This window comes from Salvia hispanica, chromosome 4, assembly GCF_029641045.1.
Source record: "Salvia hispanica isolate PSC_SH4W2 chromosome 4, Shi_PSC_v1, whole genome shotgun sequence".
Lineage (NCBI taxonomy): Eukaryota > Viridiplantae > Streptophyta > Magnoliopsida > Lamiales > Lamiaceae > Salvia > Salvia hispanica.
The window spans coordinates 25,927,609-25,947,133 of record NC_142695.1 but is presented as its reverse complement, the minus strand read 5'-3'; the positions used below and the strand labels follow the sequence as shown (position 1 = coordinate 25,947,133).

General features: G+C 40.7%; 2 protein-coding genes across 4 annotated transcripts; one reads left to right on the top strand and one right to left on the bottom strand.

The window, feature by feature from the left end:
• Nucleotides 1-9,835: 9,835 nt before the first annotated feature.
• On the bottom strand, nt 9,836-10,474 carry LOC148927552 (uncharacterized). Its single transcript, XM_089056643.1, has one exon. The coding sequence runs from the start codon at nt 10,472-10,474 to the stop codon at nt 9,836-9,838; it is 639 nt and encodes a 212-aa protein (XP_088912769.1).
• A 4,161-nt stretch (nt 10,475-14,635) lies between these two features.
• LOC125197824 (phosphatidylinositol 4-kinase gamma 8-like) lies at nt 14,636-18,541 on the top strand. Of its 3 annotated transcripts, none has more exons than XM_048096342.2 (5): nt 14,636-14,865; nt 15,122-15,173; nt 15,954-16,017; nt 16,123-17,478; nt 18,018-18,541. In XM_048096342.2, the coding sequence occupies exons 4-5, from the start codon at nt 16,230-16,232 to the stop codon at nt 18,209-18,211; spliced, it is 1,443 nt and encodes a 480-aa protein (XP_047952299.1). In that variant the 5' UTR covers nt 14,636-14,865; nt 15,122-15,173; nt 15,954-16,017; nt 16,123-16,229; the 3' UTR covers nt 18,212-18,541. The 3 variants fall into 3 exon arrangements, with proteins under 3 accessions (XP_047952299.1, XP_047952303.1, XP_047952302.1); XM_048096346.2 differs by having other exon boundaries at nt 14,636-14,884; XM_048096345.2 differs by having other exon boundaries at nt 14,636-14,892.
• Nucleotides 18,542-19,525: the final 984 nt, after the last annotated feature.

The following is a 19,525-nucleotide window of genomic DNA, read 5'->3' as shown; positions in this document are numbered from 1 at the left end:
CCACACCAGAGGAGTAACCAAGGAAATTACCAAAGCTCCCAACCTAACAATCAAGGGAATCAAGGATTTGGCAACCAGTACAACAACCACTAAGGGAATCAAGGGAATTATCGGTAGAACTAGGGACAGAATCAAGGTCAAGGGTCGAATTCGAATTAATTCAACTCTAGACCACAAAGGAGTCTGGATGATATGGTCCACGACCTTCGCAGCAGTTCATGCAGAATAATCTGCATTCCAACAATGACATGGTGCATAAACTGCAAGACGCCCAGTTGGAGCACAAAGCAGCCATGGACATGATGGCGAAGCAGCTGTCTAAGATTGTGGTTTCTTTGAATGAGATGCGGGGAAATGAAGGAAAGCTTCCTGCCACCGTCAAGCCACCTGACCGAGCAAACATTTGTCAGATCACCTTGAGATCTGGGCGGGGCTATGAAGGACCGACGCTGGAGATCGAGGAAGACGTACCCGCACAGGCAAGTAAAGGGAAGGAGAGCCAAGTGTTTCACAAGGACAGCCCTAGACCTAGAGAAGTTCATGCTCAGGATGACCTCCAGAAAGGAGATTTGGAGGGATCTTTACCTCGAGCAGCTGATCCATTCTTCCTAGATCCAGAGCCTGAGTTAGGAAGTAAGGAAGTGAGCAGGGAAACTGGCGAAACCCCAGCTGGGAGTTCCACAAATGCGGTGAAGCGAGCGAAGCCGTTTCCATACCGAGGGGAAGCCAAGAATAAGAAGAACGATACAGAGGACCTCATGGAAATTTTTAGCAAACTGGAAATAAACCTGCCCTTCTTGCAAGCCTTGAAGATGTCTTCCTTTAGCAAGTTCATCAAGGAATTCATAGCTGGGAAGACAAAGCCAGACGGAATGATTATGATCGGGGAAAACGTATCTGTTGTGATACAAAAGAGAAGGATGCCTTCAAAATGCACAGACCCAGGTATGTTCACATTACCCATTTCTTTAGGGGACATCAGAGTCGAGCATGCCATGTGTGATTTAGGGGCGTCTATAAATGTTTTACCACTTTCAATCTACAAGAAACTGACAGGAGTTAGGATGGTCGCTACCAAGGTGGTAATCCAGTTAGCAGATAGAACTTGCATCTGTCCTGAAGGTGTGTTAGAAAATGTCATAGTTAAGGTGCATGATTTTCTATATCCTGCTGATTTCTATGTTATCAAAATGAATGATAATGAGTCTGCTGAGTCTAGTGGTGTGCTCTTGGGGAGACCATTCTTACGCACTGCTAAGACCATTATCGATCTCTTTGATGGAACGATTTGCTTGGACTATAATAGGGAAAAATATACATTTAGCATAGATGAAGGAATGAAAAGGCCACTAGATGTTGAAAATTTGTATGCTATAGATGTCATTAACCCCCTGGTCCAAGAATATCTTGAGACTGAATTGATACAGGAACAAATTGACAACTCGGAGTTGAGCCATTTGATCGACCGAGAAGTTGTAGGGTGGTGTGCAGCAAAGAATACAATGGAATTGACAGATGAGGAACTAGCAGAAGCCATCATGGAGTTTCGCAAAAATCCCGAGTCAGCTAGATCAAAGGTATCGGCCCATGTGGCCAGTCTAGAGAATTCTCCTGGGTCAGGGAAGGAGACATTACCTGATATTCCAGAAAAAAATCCCTTGCCCCAGGAGACGAACGACACCAAAAAGGAACTGAAGACACTCCCACCAGGGCTCAAGTATGCTTACTTGGAAGAGAATGAGGCATTCCCAGTGATAGTCAACAGTAACTTGACCAAGGAGCAGGAGAAGGAATTATTGGAAGTAATCAAGCGGAACAAGAAAGCAATAGGATGGACCCTCTCCGATTTAGTAGGAATCAGCCCCGATCTCTGCATGCATCACATCCGATTAGAGGAGGGTGTGAAGGCTCACCGAGACGCACAATGGAAACTGAATCCGAACATGCGGGAGGAAGTTTCGAAGGAGGTGTTGAAATTGCTCTCTCTAGGGATCATCTACTCCATTCTGGATAGTGAGTGCGCCAGTCATGTCCATATGGTGCCCAAAAAGTCTGGAATACAGGTTGTCAAGAATGAAAAGAACGGGTTGGTGCCCACTAGGCTGGTGACTGGGTGGAGGATGTGCATCGACTATAGGAAGCTGAATGAGGCCACGAAGAAGGATCACTTCCCCCTACCTTTCATTGACCAGATGTTAGAAAGGTTAGCTGGAAAACAATATTTTTGTTTCCTTGATGGATACAGTGGTTATTCCAGATCTACGTTAACCCAGAGGATCAGGGGAAGACCACGTTCACATGCCCTTTCGGTTCGTATGCATACGGAAGAATACCGTTTGGGTTGTGCAATGCACCAGGAACGTTCCAGCGGTGTATGATGAGTATTTTTTTTCAGATTTGCTTGAGGTATGCATTGAGATATTCATGGATGATTTTACCGTATACGGGAATTCATTCGACACTTGTTTGGCCAGTCTTGACCTAGTATTGAAAAGATGCCAAGAGAAACACCTGGTTTTGAATTTCGAAAAGTGCCACTTCATGGTGACTGAAGGTATTGTCCTGGGTCACGTGGTATCTGAAAGAGGGATACAGGTGGACAAGGCAAAGGTGGATGTTATATCAAAGTTACCTTACCCCACAAACCAAAAAGAAGTTAGAGGCTTCCTGGGTCACGCGGGGTTTTACAAGAGGTTTATCAGGGATTTCGCAAAAATCGTGCAACCGCTTACCCATCTGTTGCACAATGATGTGGAATTCGTCTTTGATGAAGGATGCAAGCAAGCTTTTCAACTGCTCAAGGACAAACTCGTGTCAGCACCAATAATCAAGGCGCCAGACTGGAATCACCCTTTTGAGATAATATGCGATGCTAGTGACTTTGCTGTAGGAGCTGTCCTAGGTCAAAAGATAGATGGGAAAAGTTATGTGATCTTCTATGCATCAAAGACTTTGAATCAAGCTCAAAAGAACTATGATACCACGAAGAAGGAAATGTTGGCTGTCGTGTACTCATTCGAGAAGTTCCGACCCTATCTGCTTGGGTCGAGGGTTATTGTTTTCAAAGATCATGCAGCGATAAAGTACTTACTGGCAAAGAAGGAGTCTAAGACAAGGTTAATCCGTTGGGTGTTGCTTTTGCAAGAGTTTGATTGGGAAGTGAGAGACAAAAGAGGAACAGAGAATAGAGTAGCCGATCACTTGAGCAAAATTTTTCAAGGGGAAACGGAAAAGGCCATACCCGATGCTTTTCCAGAAGAGCATTTGTATCATCAAGGGGAATTCCCTAGATCAATCAGTTGGGAGGCAGTATTGGCATTAACCGGTCTAGGAGAATCCGACAAGGGTAAGCGAACACTAAACGCAGAACCATGGTTCGCTGATTTGGCAAACTACTTGGTCACGGGAGAGGTGCCAAGTTCAGAAGAAGTTTCCCGGGCCCAGAAGATGAAAATTAAAAGTGAAGCTAAATATTACTTTTGGGATGATCCGTACTTATGGAAGATGTGCTCGGATCAAGTGATCAGACGCTGCATTCCCGAATGGGAACAAAGAGATGTGCTGAATCATTGCCACACTTTGGCGTATGGAGGTCACTTTGGACCAAGGAAGATAGCAAGGAAAGTATTGGATAGTGGGTTCTATTGGACGACGCTTAATAAAGATGCCTTCGAGTTTTGTCAGTGTTGCGAGAGGTGCCAACAGACAGGGGGAATTTCAAGGAGGGACGAGATGCCCCAGGTCCCGGTGATTGTCTGCAAAATCTTCGACGTGTGGGGGATGGACTTCATGGGACCGTTTCCATCATCCTATGGGAACACATATATATTGGTCGCAGTGGACTATGTGTCTAAGTGGATAAAGGCCAAGGCCACCACGACATGTGAATCGAAGGAGGTAGCAAAGTTTCTGAAGACCAATATCTTCAACAGATACGGAGTTCCTCAAGCCATCGTCTCGGACCAGGGAACACATTTTTGCAATCGCACAATCGAGGCTCTGATGAGGAAATAGGGTGATGATTTTTAATCGGAGTTTGTCTCGGATGCTTGGATCCGGAGTGGATTTAGCATCCGAAGTGTGGATCTGAACAGGGGAAATGAGTAGTGCATGGATTTTTGATTTTCTGCTTTCATTTTTACTTTACTTCGTCTAGTAGCCGTAGATCTGCTTTAGTTTTAACTGTTCTTCATTTTGTTGTCTTGAATTCCGTCTGCTTCGTTGCGATTTACGTTCTCGCTTTGTTTTTACTGGTTGTTTCATGCCAAATGTTGGAGAAGATGATGTCGCTGTTAGTTGGTCCTTTAGTTAGTTATTTTGCAGCCTTTCATCCGTACTCTACCTTTTCAGAAAATGGTCCCCACCTTCAGTTGTTTTCCCAGGTCTAGGTAAATTTAGGAAATAGTTCTTTTGATCCCGTTGTTAGAGTAGCATATTTTAATTACCAAGTCTAGGATAAAAAGCTCAACCCTAAAATTGCGTGGCAGCAACCAACACAAAAATAGTCCCCAAATCCTTGAACATGTTTACTTGCGCATTCATCTGTGTGGATTCGCTCCCTAATTCCACGTACTAGTTTCTTTTAGCTAAACGGGTTGAGGGTTTTTGAAGAGGGAGTTAAGGAAGTGATTGTGTGCCTGACGACAGGTAGCTCAAGGTTCTCTGAGTTCCTAGACCAGTGTCTAGAGGATTTCTTGGACCAAGGGTTTTCTTCAGTATTTTTCAAGAACACGCTTTCACTAATCATCATTAGCTTCTAGACCACCAAAAAAAGAAAAGGACTCTTTAGTTCCCCTGATTCCTCTGGTGAGGTGGAACGTAGTTGTTCGGTGGTTGATTCTGGTTCCTATTGACCCAGTTACCCTGGTTTCTATTCCCCAGTTGTTCTGCTGGAAGCCTGATCCTTCCTGATTCATCCCTGACCAGTTGGAATTGTTGTTTGGCCCTTCTTGGTTTCGGTTGGGCCAATTTTGTTGATTCTCCACTGGATTAGGATGTTGGGGTGGAGGTTGTTGATTTCCATCACTCCATCTAAAACAGGGATTGTCCCTCCATGGAACTCCCTTAATCTTCCATTGATTCCAGTTCGTGTTCTGATTATTCTGATTCCATCCTTCCATAGCATTCACCTGGGCTTGGTATTCTCCATCCCCTGACTGAGCATAGTAGAGTTGGAGTTGATTTTCCTTAGGTCTGGGTGACTTCTCCTTCTCTTGCAAAACAGGGGAGTTCTTCTTCTCGATCGCATTCAGGAGTGCTTTCTCCAATCTGTCTATCCTGTCCTCTATTCTTTCTTCTCCTTGCTCTTGCACTGCATTCGCTGATCCCCTTCTCGGAATGGTTCATGGGTGATCGTACGCCTTCTTTGCGTCAATCAGCCGTCCCAGGATTTCTCTGGCCTCACTCACCTTCTTCTTGGTAAAATTTCCCCCACTCGAGGTATTCATCATATCCTTACAATCAGGGTTTGCCTCCTCGTAGAATAGGTAGTAAATTTCAGCCTCAATCATCTTGTGGTTGGGGCAGTCATTGAGCAATCCCTTAAAATGCAACCAATACTGACTCATAGACTCATCATAGTCGTGCTTGCACTCCAGAATTTCCTTCTTGAGGGCATTGGTTTTGTTCGAAGGAAAGAAATAGTCTAAGAAGACTAGTTTGAAATCTCCCCATGTCCGGATAGAATCAGGTGGTAACCTCAGCAGCCAAGTGTTGGCCTCTCCCTTCAATGCAAAGGGGATCGCACGCAGGCGATAGTCCTCTTCTGTTGCGTCATTTGGTCTCTTCTGGGATGCTACACAACTTGCTGAATTCGTTCAAGTATTCATATGGTCACTCATTTCTTCACCCAGAGAAATTTGGCAGGATGCCGAGCATATTGGTTTTGATATTAATCGCCTTCTGGCGCTGGGTAGTGACAATTGCTTGAGAAGGCTCGCCATCCAGGTGGGCGGTGAACGAGCCGATCTCTGGGTCGTCTTCAACTGCGTTGGCCATTTCTTCAACGGTTTCTTCCTCTGCTTCAGATGTTGATACGAGTTCCTCCTTAACTGTCGAGGTTGAGTCCTCATCGCTTTCTGAGGTCAAATGGGCTGGGCCTCCAGTTGTCAGTCCCGACCTGGTGGTGGCAGGTGCGAGGGTTTCCTTCGGCTGCCAAATAAGTCGCGATTCCTTTCACTCAGGCTCTTAGTTCCAGCTGCCAAACCTGAAGCCTGTGCTCATAAACTGAAAAGAAAACAAAAACAAACAGATCAAAAACTGTATACGCCAAATCACTTTAAACTCGAATGAAAAGTACGCCATCCGTCCCCGGCAACGGCGCCATTTGATGTGCAGGCTGAGAACACAGTACATGTCAGGGTGTACAAAACCTCCAGGTCCAGAGAATTCACCAGATCACAGGGTCTAGGAGATCTCAATACCAGCGAATATTATGGTCGTCGGACTCACTCTTAGTCAGCGATCCATAAAAGCATTATGCAAGCGATCCATAAAGGGTCAATCCCACAGAGAAGAATGAAGCGAAGATAAGAGCTAGATGACTTGGGAATGGGGTTAGCAGCTGTCACGCAACTTGGGTTGAGAATTTTAACTATTAGACTCAAGAATTGTAAAATTACCTAACACCTAGACCTAGGAAACAGAAAACATTATGCAAGCATTTATGGCGAGATGTAAAGTAAATAGAACAACAAATTTTACCAGACCTAGTGAGCAGATTTCCTAAAGCGGCTAGACAGAGGAAACACATGCAGTGGGGACCATTTTCTCAAAACGGAAATAGTACGAAAATAAAGCTGCGACCATGCAAATCTGGTTCTAACTAACAACTAACTTCATCTCTTCCAACAATCCATAATCACATATGCAGAAAACAGAGTAAAACATCAAATCGAAACAGAGCATGTTGAATTGAACAATCTACAATTAAACGGAAAATTAGAACAGATCTACTATTACTAGACGAGGCAAATGAGAAAGCAGTAGTTAAGCTTCAATACCCATGCAGAATTTCAACAGATCTAAACATCGGATACTTCATCCGCTCCGGATCCAAGCAATCCCCAACAAACAACAGCAAATTCCATCTCTGATCACTCTGATCCTGACAATTCACCACGATCCAACAACAATTTAACTTCAATCCACCAGATCAAGTGCGAAAAGCATCCAAAGTGAACGAAAAACAGAAATCAACATGAATCATAAACGAAAACAGAAAATAAGCTTCCATAACAGAATTATCTAGATATTCACAACGATGAAACGATCGCCGAGCTTCGAACAGCGAAGACTCGACTTAAAAGCAGCAAAAATAGAAATTAAAAGTGATTGTTTCTTCGCCCTGTGTGAGGACGGTGGTACACAACTAAAACTAGCTATCAAGACGCGAACCTCCTAGAATTATCCCATAGTGCAGTGTGTGTAGAGAAATTTGAAGAAGTGAGCTTGGAACTATGAACTGGAGCGTGAAAAGAGTGATGATCATTTTGTATGCGCTTCCAGTATTTATAGACAGACAGCTTCTAGATCCTTCCTTGTATTCTCTATTTTGCCCCTTTTCTTCGAAGCTCCCTCCGTCTTGTGAATTGTTGCTCTTTTGTTCCTTTTTCACTTCTTTCTTTCGCCCGACAGATTTCTTCCCTTATCTCCTCGGCTTGGCGATTTTCTCTACACAACCTAACTTAAAACATGTGTTATACCCAAGAAAACATTGAATTCACCCCCATAACCGATGCATAAAATTGGCCTTATCAACTAGCCCCAAGCCAGACATCATCCCAGAAGCTGATTTTCCCCTCACCCAAGGACCAACGATAATCATGCATGAAAGACCAGATACGACGAAGACGACGCCAAGTAGGACTATCATGCAACCAACATGCAGATGTATGCAAGTGACAAGGAAGGATACTGTACTTCTAGGTAAAAATTGAGCCCAGAGCGAGTCTTGGGCAAGAAGTCTCCACCACAGCTTAAACCCAAAAGCAACTGCCACCTCCCGGAATCGGCAAATACCCCCTCATCAACCGGGATACAGATCTGTCTCCACGAGATCCAGTACAACTTCCTCTTCTCCCCACATTACCCTAGAAAAATCTAGCCAAAAACTTCTCCAGCTCATCAAAAAAGCCAATCAGTGGGTTAATATAACTTGTAGTATGTGAAAGGGGATGGCTGCTAGTGTGCTCTTAATCAGAGCAAGACGTCCCCCAAATGCCAGATGGTGGTGGGACCAACTGTGTATCTTATCCAGCATCCTCTGTCTTAGGGGCAAAAGGTGGTCCACTCTTCTCGCCCCTCGAAAAATCGGCACTCCCTGGTATGTGAAGAGCAAACACCCCACGCTGAAAACCTCCAACCTCTTCCACTGTCTCAGCTCACTCCATGTGCTCATCTACCAAGTAGAACCATTGTTCACCATTTGGCCAGATGCAACAATATAGTAGTCCAGACATCCCACCAACTTTTCCACCGCCTCTATGTGGGCTCTCGAGAAAATGATAATGTCAGTGATAGAGAAGTCCCATTTCAAAGCATCTACAAGTTTGAAGAGGTATCCTTTTTTAAACAATTTTTCGATTTTCGTCCTTGTGCTATTATATCCTTGAAAGAAGCTAGTAGGACTACTTTTTCATGAAAACACCAGTCTTGTCTTTTCACTCTTGGGCTTGTTACGCCCTACTATCACTTCCATCTTGGCCGGGACAGGGGGAGTAGTATTTACTAATACAAAATGCAAAGATACGAACTTTGATATCAATAGAAGTGATGACAGAGCCTTTGGCAACAAAATATAATCTTTTAACAATCATAAATGGAAATCTCTGTGAACCGAACTATGTTACTCCCTCCGTCCCGCTTAAGATGACACATTTTCCTTTTTAGTTTGTCCCAACTAAGATGACACATTTCCTTTTTTGATAACTTTCTCTCTCCAGTTAATACACTCAACCACTTTTTCTCACTCCTATTAAAATATCATCTTTCTTTATCTCTCTACTTTAATACTTACACCACCTTCTCTCTCTCTAATTAAACACTTTAACCAATAATTCCTTAAATCTCGTGCCGGCTAAGTAATGTGTCATCTTAGCCAGGACGGAGGGAGTACTATGGACCCTAGTTAGCAAAATGAGAACCAGCAGAAATAATGTTTTCAAGAAAAGGGGTACTCTCTCAAGACTTAAGTAATGTTAAAAGAAACTGTAGAAAACTCCCTTAGAAGAAAATCCCAAAATAACTAAAAAAATACTCTGATAGATTCAAACGACATCAAGGTTTGACAAATCGGAGAAAGATGTGTCCTTTGGGAGGAGAATGGTCTGTATTTTCTTGTGAAACAACTTGAATAATAAATTTCGCTAGCTATAAATCTCATACAAAAGATATACTACTCCCTCCGTCCCGCTTTAGGAGTCCCAGTTGATTAATTTTGGACGTCCCTCTTTAGGAGTCCCGGTTGGGATAAATTAATAAAAAATGCCTAGAAAGTGTTAAAAGTGGGTCCCAACATCCACTAGAAGTGTCTAGAACTAATAAAAAAAGTGTTAAAAGTGTGTCCCAACATCCACTACAATATTTATTTATTGGACACTCAATTAAAAGCGGATCCCAACATCCACTACAATATTTATTTATTACACACTCCCAACATCCATATAATAGAATGAAAGGTGCGAATTCCCCATTAAATTTCAAAAGTGATCCCAAAAGGTCTTGGTACAATGAATGGAAAAGAGCGATTCAATCGCGGAAGAAAAATAACAACATAAAAAGAAGTTCTTAGAAATTCAAAACGTGGGGAAAAGAAAACAAAATCGCTATTCGAGCACTAGCCACTTCTGCCCTCGTCCTCTTCGGGTTCTCCCGACTCTCCGACACTTTCGACGCTCGAACTCTCTCCTTTCTCAAACGATCCCATCTCCTCGTCCTTCTTCTCGTCGCTTAGGGGTGAAGGAATCGAGGTAAACATCTCTTCAGCCTCTCTTACGATCCTCCGAGGGGCCGAAACACGCATCCTAAGGGTCCTTCTACGGGGAACGCGAGCAACGTGCGGTTCCTCGTCATCGCGATACTTCATCTGGCGTGCTGCTCCTGGCGAGTACCTTTGCGTTGGCGGATGGAGTGGTGGTCCGTCAACGGCGGCAGACATGGCCGGCAGTAAGACTCCTATTAGGCCGACGAAGTCTCCTCGAGGCGTGTACTTGGGCGGGCTAAACCAAGTGTAGGATACTGAGGCTTGAGCGGTCCACTCGCTCCAAGGGGAAGGCAGTATATGGATAAGTCGCATGATTCCCTCGTGATGGGTAGTCCCGTACGCGTAGGCGTCAAGCCAATGACCATAGAAATCGGTGACGAAGTTTAGAAGGAACTGCTCTCCGTCCCATTCTAGCTCTCTATAGCGCTCCACCGGAAAGTTCCTATTCTTAGCGTAACGGCGACGCATAAGGGCGTGATAAGGTTGAACCATCTACAAAAGGGAAAAGGAACTAGTCAGCACCGTCACGAAGGTGGAAAAGAACAGAAAGTGCGTGATCTCAAATGGTGCTGCGAAAGTGTATAAAGGTCAAAAGATAGTGGTACAAGGGTAACGTCGCGTCCAAGGTTCCCGTTCTTAGATAACTAATTGCGCGTCTTTCCCATTCGCATAACATACTCTAACGGCCTTATACTAGCCTTTCCACGTTTCTAATGTTGGTACAAGCGCTGTGATCGTAGCTAAGCATGCTAGGTCCAAAAGTCCAAGTCTAAGCATAGCAACATTTCAACATAGTCCCACATGATCACATTCGCATTTCACAAATTTTCACAAGTTCTCATGTGTCATTCAGCAAATCATTCAAGAAGCATCGCTTCGCATTCATAATATTTCTAGCACATAGAGCATGCTTTTCACAAGTTCTCATATTCAACAAATCATTATTCAGAGAGCGTCACTTCTCATTCACAATATTTCCAAAAGCATCAAGTTTCAAGCACAAGTCACAAAATATCTAGTACCTCTTTCTTTGCGGTTGAACGAGACGAGCTGCGGTGTTGAGCCTTCCACATTTAGTTCATTTACACAAAAGATTATAAAGACAACCTAAAGTTTGAAAAAGACTCTTGGGTCCAGAGCGGAAAGAACTGAGGCTCTGATACCAACTGTAACAGCCCGCCCTCCTAGGGTACAATAAATGCGGCGGCTGCTACCCTAAACCAACTCTAAAGAAGTAAACATAGACTAGGGTTTCATTTAAAGAGTGTTGACCAAAAGAATTGAAAGAGATATCAGAGTATTAAATGCAACAACTCAACCTAGATGATTAGAGGAAAGAAAAGTATCATAAATCACGATCAAAATCTCGAGAGTACGACATCATATCCTAGTCAAAATCACAAGGAAAGACTAAGGCTTCAAACCGAAGGCAAGATGCAAATATTCCAAAAAGAAATTCTAGAGTGTATCAAAAATTCAGCGGAAAACGACCAAGAGAAAGTATAGCTATGTATGAAGACACAACTACGCTTGAAGTTCAACATATCCTTTTTAATTCATTAATCTGCTCAACACCCGCCACCACTCGTCGTCATTCAACCTGCACATAAGGAAAACACATGCAGGGCTGAGTATTTTGAAATACTCAGTGAGCTCGTTGCCAAAACATTTTATAAGTTATGCCACCCTTACCAAGTGAACTCGAGTTTTAAGCAGTTATAAAAGGAATATCACGAGTATCACAAAATATATTTTCATAGACTAGCCAGTCAAAATAACCTCCCATTTTCTCATCAATTATCAATCACAAACATTCCATGGTGCGACGAAAGTGTGGCCACACTTTTCGCCCACGAGACCGGCCGACTAGCAAGGACGGCTCTCGATCCCATTGTGTACACAGCCTGGTAGGGCTTGCGGCCCATACTCAGACCCGAATTCGTATAAGCATATCCAACAATCACATTTAAACAAACATAGGCATGGCATAACAGTTAAACCACCCTTATAACCCCGAACAACATTTTGATAAAATAAAAGAGAGTTTTTAGAGTAAAGCCCACCTCGATTGCTTAGTTTTCAAGTAGTTTCGCTTTTCCGTTATCCGGCTTCGCAACCAAAGTTTCACCTTTTAATCACATAGGCACATATCACGAATTAGGTTCAATACTACTCTTACTCATGCATGTCTCATTACTTTTCCCTCTTCCCAACGATTTATCTTATCATTCTAATTAATCAAGATCATGTTTATCGCACACGAAGATTTAACCATCAAACACACACTACACAACACATCAACACACACACACACACGCCACACACACATACACATGTCCCCACATCCCTTTTTATCCCTCTTTCACTCAACCAAGATGCATGAGGGTTCAAGAAGACCGATTAATCGGTTGGAAGAAGAAAAAGAAGAGGTAGAAGAAGAACAAACATAACTCTTAAACAAAAATACCTTTTTAGCAAAAAACAATCGGTAGAAAACAAGTATTAGCCTTGATTCTTCAAAGTTCTTGGATTAAACTTCAATTTCTTCTCAAAGGATGAAGGATTAATGGAGTAATGTAGAAGAAAAATTGAGAGAGTGTGTGGGGGGGGGGGGGGGGTGGGGGCCAAAAATTATGGGGGCTAGGGTTGATGTTTCTCTTATTTATAGTGCTCAACAAGATCTTTACGTAATTAGAATAGAATATTTGGTAAGATCTCATTCTCCCAATTAATTAAAATAAAATAAAATAATATTGTGAAGTAGGGAAGAAGAATTAACAAAAATAGATCATAGGGCAAATCCCTATAATTTTCGAAAATGAGGCTCTCCAACTAGCCATGATTTTGTTTTGGTATTTTTCCATATAGAATAAAATATCATGGAGCAAAATAAAAATAAGAAAAATTCTCCATGCAACAAGGTAAGGGGCGATTTCTAGCCTTTTTAAATAAGGCATGGATTTTTGGAATATTAACTAAAATAAGGTAAAGCAAGATCTCTTGAAGTATGGAAAGATTTGGTAGAATAATTAAATTCTAGGTATGGAAGGAAATCAAGTAGGGAGTCAAATAAAATAAAATAATTCCTTCCTTCCCAAAAATAGTGATTTTCGAAAATCACTAGAAAAATAAGGGGGCTCGATTTTTCCATCACTAAACAAGGAAATAATTGGCTCTTGGAATTGATTTGGATAAATATCCCAAGGATTAAATAAATTCCGGAAAAATAGAAATTCCTTCTCCAAGGGGCTAGGGTTCGAAAATTACAAGAATTAGGGTGACAAGTATTTATGGAAATTTTCCTCTAATATTCTCACTCACCCATAAACAATTAAATTGCCACATAATCTCATAACTTAATATATCACATGCCACATCATTAAATCAAATAGTTTGACTTTTCAAACTTTCAACAAAAACCCTAGGCTCGACTTGGCCAAGGCATCCCATGAAATAAATGCATTCACGACTCCATGTCATCAAATAATTAATTTTAGGGCTTTAAATTAGGGTTCTAAATTCCGGGATGTTACATCTATCCTAATTAAAATTTTTACCCTAATTAAAATGAAAGTTAATTAAATGTACTGTAAAAAAATTAATATTGACTAATAAGTTAAAAGGATAATATTGTAATTGCCTACTTTGTTTTATTTTCTTCGAAACCCTATCAAACAGCCGTAAAAATAAAGTTGATGTTTTTCCAGAACCCACCAAACATCCTAATAGATTATTTATCACATCTAATTAAGATAATTAACATAGTTGAGAATTTTTCTTAGGATAAATTCACCAAGCTACTAAACTAATGCCTTAGCAAACCCAAATTAAACACAGAGCTTAACAGAAACTTGAAATAACAACAAAAAAGAAAAAAATGGTTTGAACAACAACGATTATTGGCAAAACTGCGAATATTAGAAATCATTCGATAAAATATATACTCCCTCCATCCCAGTTCACGTGATTAATTTCTTTTTGATCGTTATTTTGGAAAAAATGGTAATAAATAGTTAAAGTGGAGAGATAATAAAGTAAGAGAGAGAATAATGTAGAAGAGGACTTCCTCTACATTATTCTCCGTCTTACTTTATTTTCTCTCAACTTAACTATTTACTATATCATTTAATTATTAAAATAATACTCCTTCTTCCGCTATAAAATGTCTCATTTTTTACCGGCACGAGTTTTCAGAAATTGTCTGACTTTATAAAGTAAAGTGGTTAGAAAAGTTGGTGTAGTGCGGGGCCTACTTTATATATTGGTTTTGTAATAAAATATGAGTGGAATGAGTTAGTGGAATGTATGGTCCACTTAACAAATCTGGTAAAAATAAAATGAGACATATATTGATGGACGAACGAAAAAAAAATGAAACATTAAATGGTGGACGGAGGATATAATGAAACATCAAACTGAATCAAAATCCTTTTAGTATTAGATTGTAAACTATTTCAATTAAATTATTGAAAATACAAGAAGAACCCCAAATTTGTAAATTTTGAATACTATATTACATGTTTGTATTTTTATTAGAGCTATATTTTGTTGTTCGTAATTATAAACTCAAAACATTTGTAATTTGTGATTGGACTAAATTAAGTGAGGATATCACAAAAACAAAGTTTTATTATAATGTGGGAAAAATAAGATGTTGTCCAAACAAAAACGGTTACTCCATCATTTCTGCAAAAACATCGGAGCGTTGGTGGGGAATCGAGATAGAGAGAGAAAAGTTGTCCCGATTTTAGTGAGAGAGAAAGTTTGTGAGAAATAAAGGAAGGCATAATTTGTGTATTGTTGATTTTTTAGTTGAAGGAATAATCCGCTCCCGCGCTCTCCCGTTGCCGTTTCTTCTCCCTGAACGCTCGCCAGTGTTCAGAGTCTCTCTCTCTCTTCAACGTGATAATGTTGTTTACTTTATGGGTTTTGATTTTTTCTTTTATTATTTTCAATTAACCGATGAAATTATGATCAAATATGCCAAATTGGTTCTCAAAATTTAATCATCATCAAATGCAATAGAAAATCCCTAAAATTTAAATGTGAACGATATAGATTTAATGATTAGTGCTAAGAAGAACATTTTTTGTTTCTCAAGATTTGAATCTCTGATTCATTTTGATCTCTTCTCCGCAGTCAAATTTGGAGACTTTTAAGCGGAGGAGCAAGCGAGAGCTTTATTTCGACAGTAAGTTTTAATGAATTATTGTTAATTCTGAACCATAGCAATATATTAGTAGTTGTTTTTACAAAAGCTTTAGATTATAATGTAAAATGAATTATGAATGTATGCTCCCAAGTGTTTGTTTGTTTCCATTTACAGGTCTATGGAGATTAGCTTACATTTCTTGTTCATGATTTTAATCGATAATCACCTCAAACTTTAGTTAATCCTGAGCCATAGTACCAAATTGGTTGTTTTTACGAAAACCTAAGATCATAATGTTTAGTGATGTATGCACCATTGTGTGTGTTTGTTTGTTTCCATTTGTAGGTGTATGGAGATCAGCACACATTTCTTGTACATGATTTTAATTGATAGTCAGCTCGAACTTCAGTTAATTCTGAGCCGTAGTACCAAATTGGTCGTTTATACAAAAACCTTAGATCATAGTAATGTTTAGTGATGTTTAGTGATATTTAGTGATGTATGCTCTTGTGTTAATTTGTTTGTGAACATTTGTAGGTCTATGGAGATCAGCACACATTTCTTGTTCATGATTTTAGTCGATAATCAGCTCAGACTTCAGTTCATTTTGAGCCATAGTACCAAATTGGTCGTTTATATGAAAACCTTAGATCATAATGTCTAGTGATGTATGCTCCATTGTGTTAGTTTGTTTGTGAACATTGTAGGTCTATGGAGATCAGCACACATTTCTTGTTCTTGATTCTAATTGATTCATTTAGGCGTTTTTACGATAACATGTTTAACGATGTATGCTTCACTGTATTGTTTCATTTTTAGGTCTACGGAGATTAGCACACATTTCTTGTTCTTGATTCTCACCGCCTCTTTTCTGAAACCATTGGTAAGTTTGTTGCTTCCTCTTTCACCACGTTGCTGCAAATTGTCTTTTCTCTGTCTCGTTTCTTAGTATGTCGATGATGATATCTCACATGTTGCTTGGTTGCAGAAATGTGATGTCTAATCTCCAAAGCAGACAAATCCTATAGAGAGAATTTTAAAAAGCAAGTAGCCCTTTAGCATGCACAGTAGTGGTTATTCGAGGACTCCCCGAAGATGGCTGCAGCTGTTAATCAACTTCATGGATTCAAGCCATTAGCCTACCCTCCGCGATGCCATCCTCTGTCCGTCTCTCACCTTGACTGCAAAATGCTCGAGTTGAGTCAATCCAAGTTCAACATCACTTGCATCCACAGGAGCTCCTCCACGCCATGCCTCTCGTACAATTCCTCCAAAGCAGAGGATGATTTTGATTTCCCGCAGACTCCAAGGATTGAGATCATTGTGGGGCACACCCTGCCCCAGGTGCACGCCCTCGTTGTTGAGGTTGCTGGGGCAATGGCCACCTCCGGTGTTGATCTTGAACGAGCTCCAAGTGGCCTTGGTGGCGCCTACTTCTTACATGCTCGGACTGGTGGCACTATAGCTGTTGCAAAGCCGGTTGACGAGGAGCCTCTAGCGATCAACAATCCCAAGGGCTTTGGTGGACGGATGTTAGGGCAACCGGGGATGAAAAGCTCCATCAGGATTGGCGAGACTGGTGCTCGTGAATCTGCTGCTTATCTCCTCGACCATGGTGGCTTCTCTGGTGTACCTCCAACCGCATTGGTTAAACTTTCGCATTTCAACTTCGATCTACTCAAGTCTGGTTCAGGTTCTGATTCAAACCCGAGTTACAAGATTGCATCCCTCCAACGCTTTGTGAATCATGACTCTGACGCGGGAGATTTGGGCCCTTCCAGCTTCTCGGTCACGAGTGTGCATCACATCGGCATACTGGATGTAAGGCTGATGAATCTGGACAGGCACGCAGGGAACCTTCTTGTGAGGCAAGAAAACGAGAGTTATGGCCGAGGAAAAGCTGAGCTTGTTCCTATAGATCACGGCTTTTGCTTGCCCGAGTGCCTTGACAACCCTTATTTTGAGTGGCAGCACTGGCCTCAGGCCTCCCTGCCTTTCTCAGCGGCCGAATCTGATTACATCTCCAGCCTCGACCCGTTCAAAGACGCGGAGCTTCTAAGGACCCATATCCCATCAATTAGGGAGTCCTCCATTCGGGTTCTTGTCCTCTGCACAATATTCTTGAAGCATGCAGCGGCCTACGGTTTATGCCTTGTCGACATAGGTGAGATGATGACCCGAGAATTCCTTGGTGGGAAAGAACACTGCAGCTCTTTGGAGAACTTATGTGAAACTGCTAGGGCTAGCTTGAACATGGGACTCAATGACAACGATGATCACATTGCGGAAACTGATGAAATGCTTGTCCCTCGTGTTTTCAAGAACAAGAACCACCACAAAGCAGGTAACAAACTCATCGAAAACTCCCATTTCCAAATATTTTGAAATGAATATATATATGTATGAATGGGGATATAATCAGTTGATACTAATAACTGACAACTACGTCAACAATCTGCATTATGGATACCAACACGAAGACATTTGTATGTCAACGTCTTCGTGTTGACATCTATAAAGTAAGTTGTTAACATGGTTGTTAATTTATCAATTTAAGATATAGTTATCAACCCAAAGTAGTGATAAAATGCAAACTTATATATTGTACAAACTCAAAACTCCTCAACACAGCGTCAACACAGTTTCAATACAATATCAAACAGAGTAAAATTTCAAGATTTTAATGTCAACACAGTATCAACACAACATCAATGATTACTACCGTTGAAATTCTGTTGACATTTTTCTGTTGATGCTTTTTTGTGATCTGTTGACATTTTTCAATGGACCAGATCATAGTTTTGAGTTTGCGCAATATTTAGAGTTTTCATTTAATCACATCCCTACAACCTAACAGGAATGAATGTATATATATATATATAGGTGGTTTGATTAGGAGTGTGAGCTCCCCTGCACCATACAACCCCAACAGTCAGAGCATTTCTTTCGGGGACATGGGCAATGAGGAGTGGCATTCATTCCTGGAGACGTTCCAACAGCTTCTGCCCGAGGCCTTTGAAGAGAGAACATCCTTGGGTTTGGCCAAACACAGATTAAGAACTTCTTGTGCCTTTTAAGAATGTAAAACAAGTATAAAAAAGATAGTGTATAAAACTGCCCGCGCCCACCTGTAAGTAGCGTAGGATAACTGTGGAAACGGCCTACTAACACCGTAGATGACATTGCATAAAATGTAGATAACAAAAATTGGTAGTGTTTTCGAGGGAAACGGTATAGGGCAAGATTGCCATCTTTCTCTTAGAGCTTATGTTTAGCAGTTTGTTTCCTTCCTTGTTTCCGTTGCGTTTGTTGTTCTCATCATTATCGTATTGATCGACCATCAACTGTGTTTAGTATAATAAGTCAGTTAGATCAATGTTCAGACATAGATTGTTGTTGCTTTGCTATTACTATTAGTGAAGTTTGGTTTGAGGGAGTTTGATTTGAATAAATTTGTTGGGTGTTTATCAAGAAATTCATTTTGCAGATAAGCGAGGGTGTCTTGAGAGTTGAGACTATTGATGATCCCAATTGATTACTTGCTTCTTATTATGTGTTGCTAATATATCCCCAAATTTTCGACTTATATGTCAGTTTTATCGTTGAAGCGGCTGGTCTCTCACACCAGAATAAATTCGATGATTAATCATTTTTATTTGTGAACGCTTTGTACACTTTTCCACCCCTTTTTTTTAACATTTAATATTCATTCAAGATGGAATTTTTATATCGTATATTGGATGTTACTGACTTTGTGTCTTTGATTAAAGCAAATTTTTATGGATTGTTTTTGCTTTTGATTGTGACTTACTGACTTTGTGTCTTTGATTAAAGCAAATTTTTATGGATTGTTTTTGCTTTTGATTGTGACTTGCAAGTAATAAAATAATACTTCCTCCTCGGTCCGCCAATAGAAGTCTCATTCACTTGTATATATTAGTTTTAAATGAAATGTGAAAGGAATGAGTTAGTGGAAGGTGGGACCCTATTACCATTTATGGTAAAAGTGAACCGAGACTCTTATTCACGGACGGACTAAAATTGAAAAACGGAACTCCTATTCGCGGACGGAGGGAGTACTCCGTTTGTCATATGTTATTAAGCGAAAAATGAGTCTCACCTTATTTTAGAGAGAAAAAAAATTCAATTATAAAGTACATATTCTTATGGGGTGGACTAAAAAAGAGAGTGCATATTCTTATGAGACAAATAGTGTACAATTTTTCTAATACGAGTGCAGAAATGAAATGACTCAACTACTATAATATAGAATGAGTATCCTTTTTAAAATTGAAAAGAGTACTACATTTGTCGTCTCACTCAAGATGTCCACAATCTTGAGTGTCACGAAGTTTTAGGAACAATTATTTAGTGTATATACTCCCTCCGTC

Coding starts and splice junctions, on each gene's coding strand:
- LOC125197824 (XM_048096342.2), top strand. CDS start 16,230: ATGGCTGCAGCTGTTAATCAACTTCATGGATTCAAGCCATTAGCCTAC. Junction 17,479..18,017: donor CAAGAACCACCACAAAGCAG/GTAACAAACTCA, acceptor ATATATATATAG/GTGGTTTGATTAGGAGTGTG.
- LOC148927552 (XM_089056643.1), bottom strand. CDS start 10,474: ATGGTTCAACCTTATCACGCCCTTATGCGTCGCCGTTACGCTAAGAAT.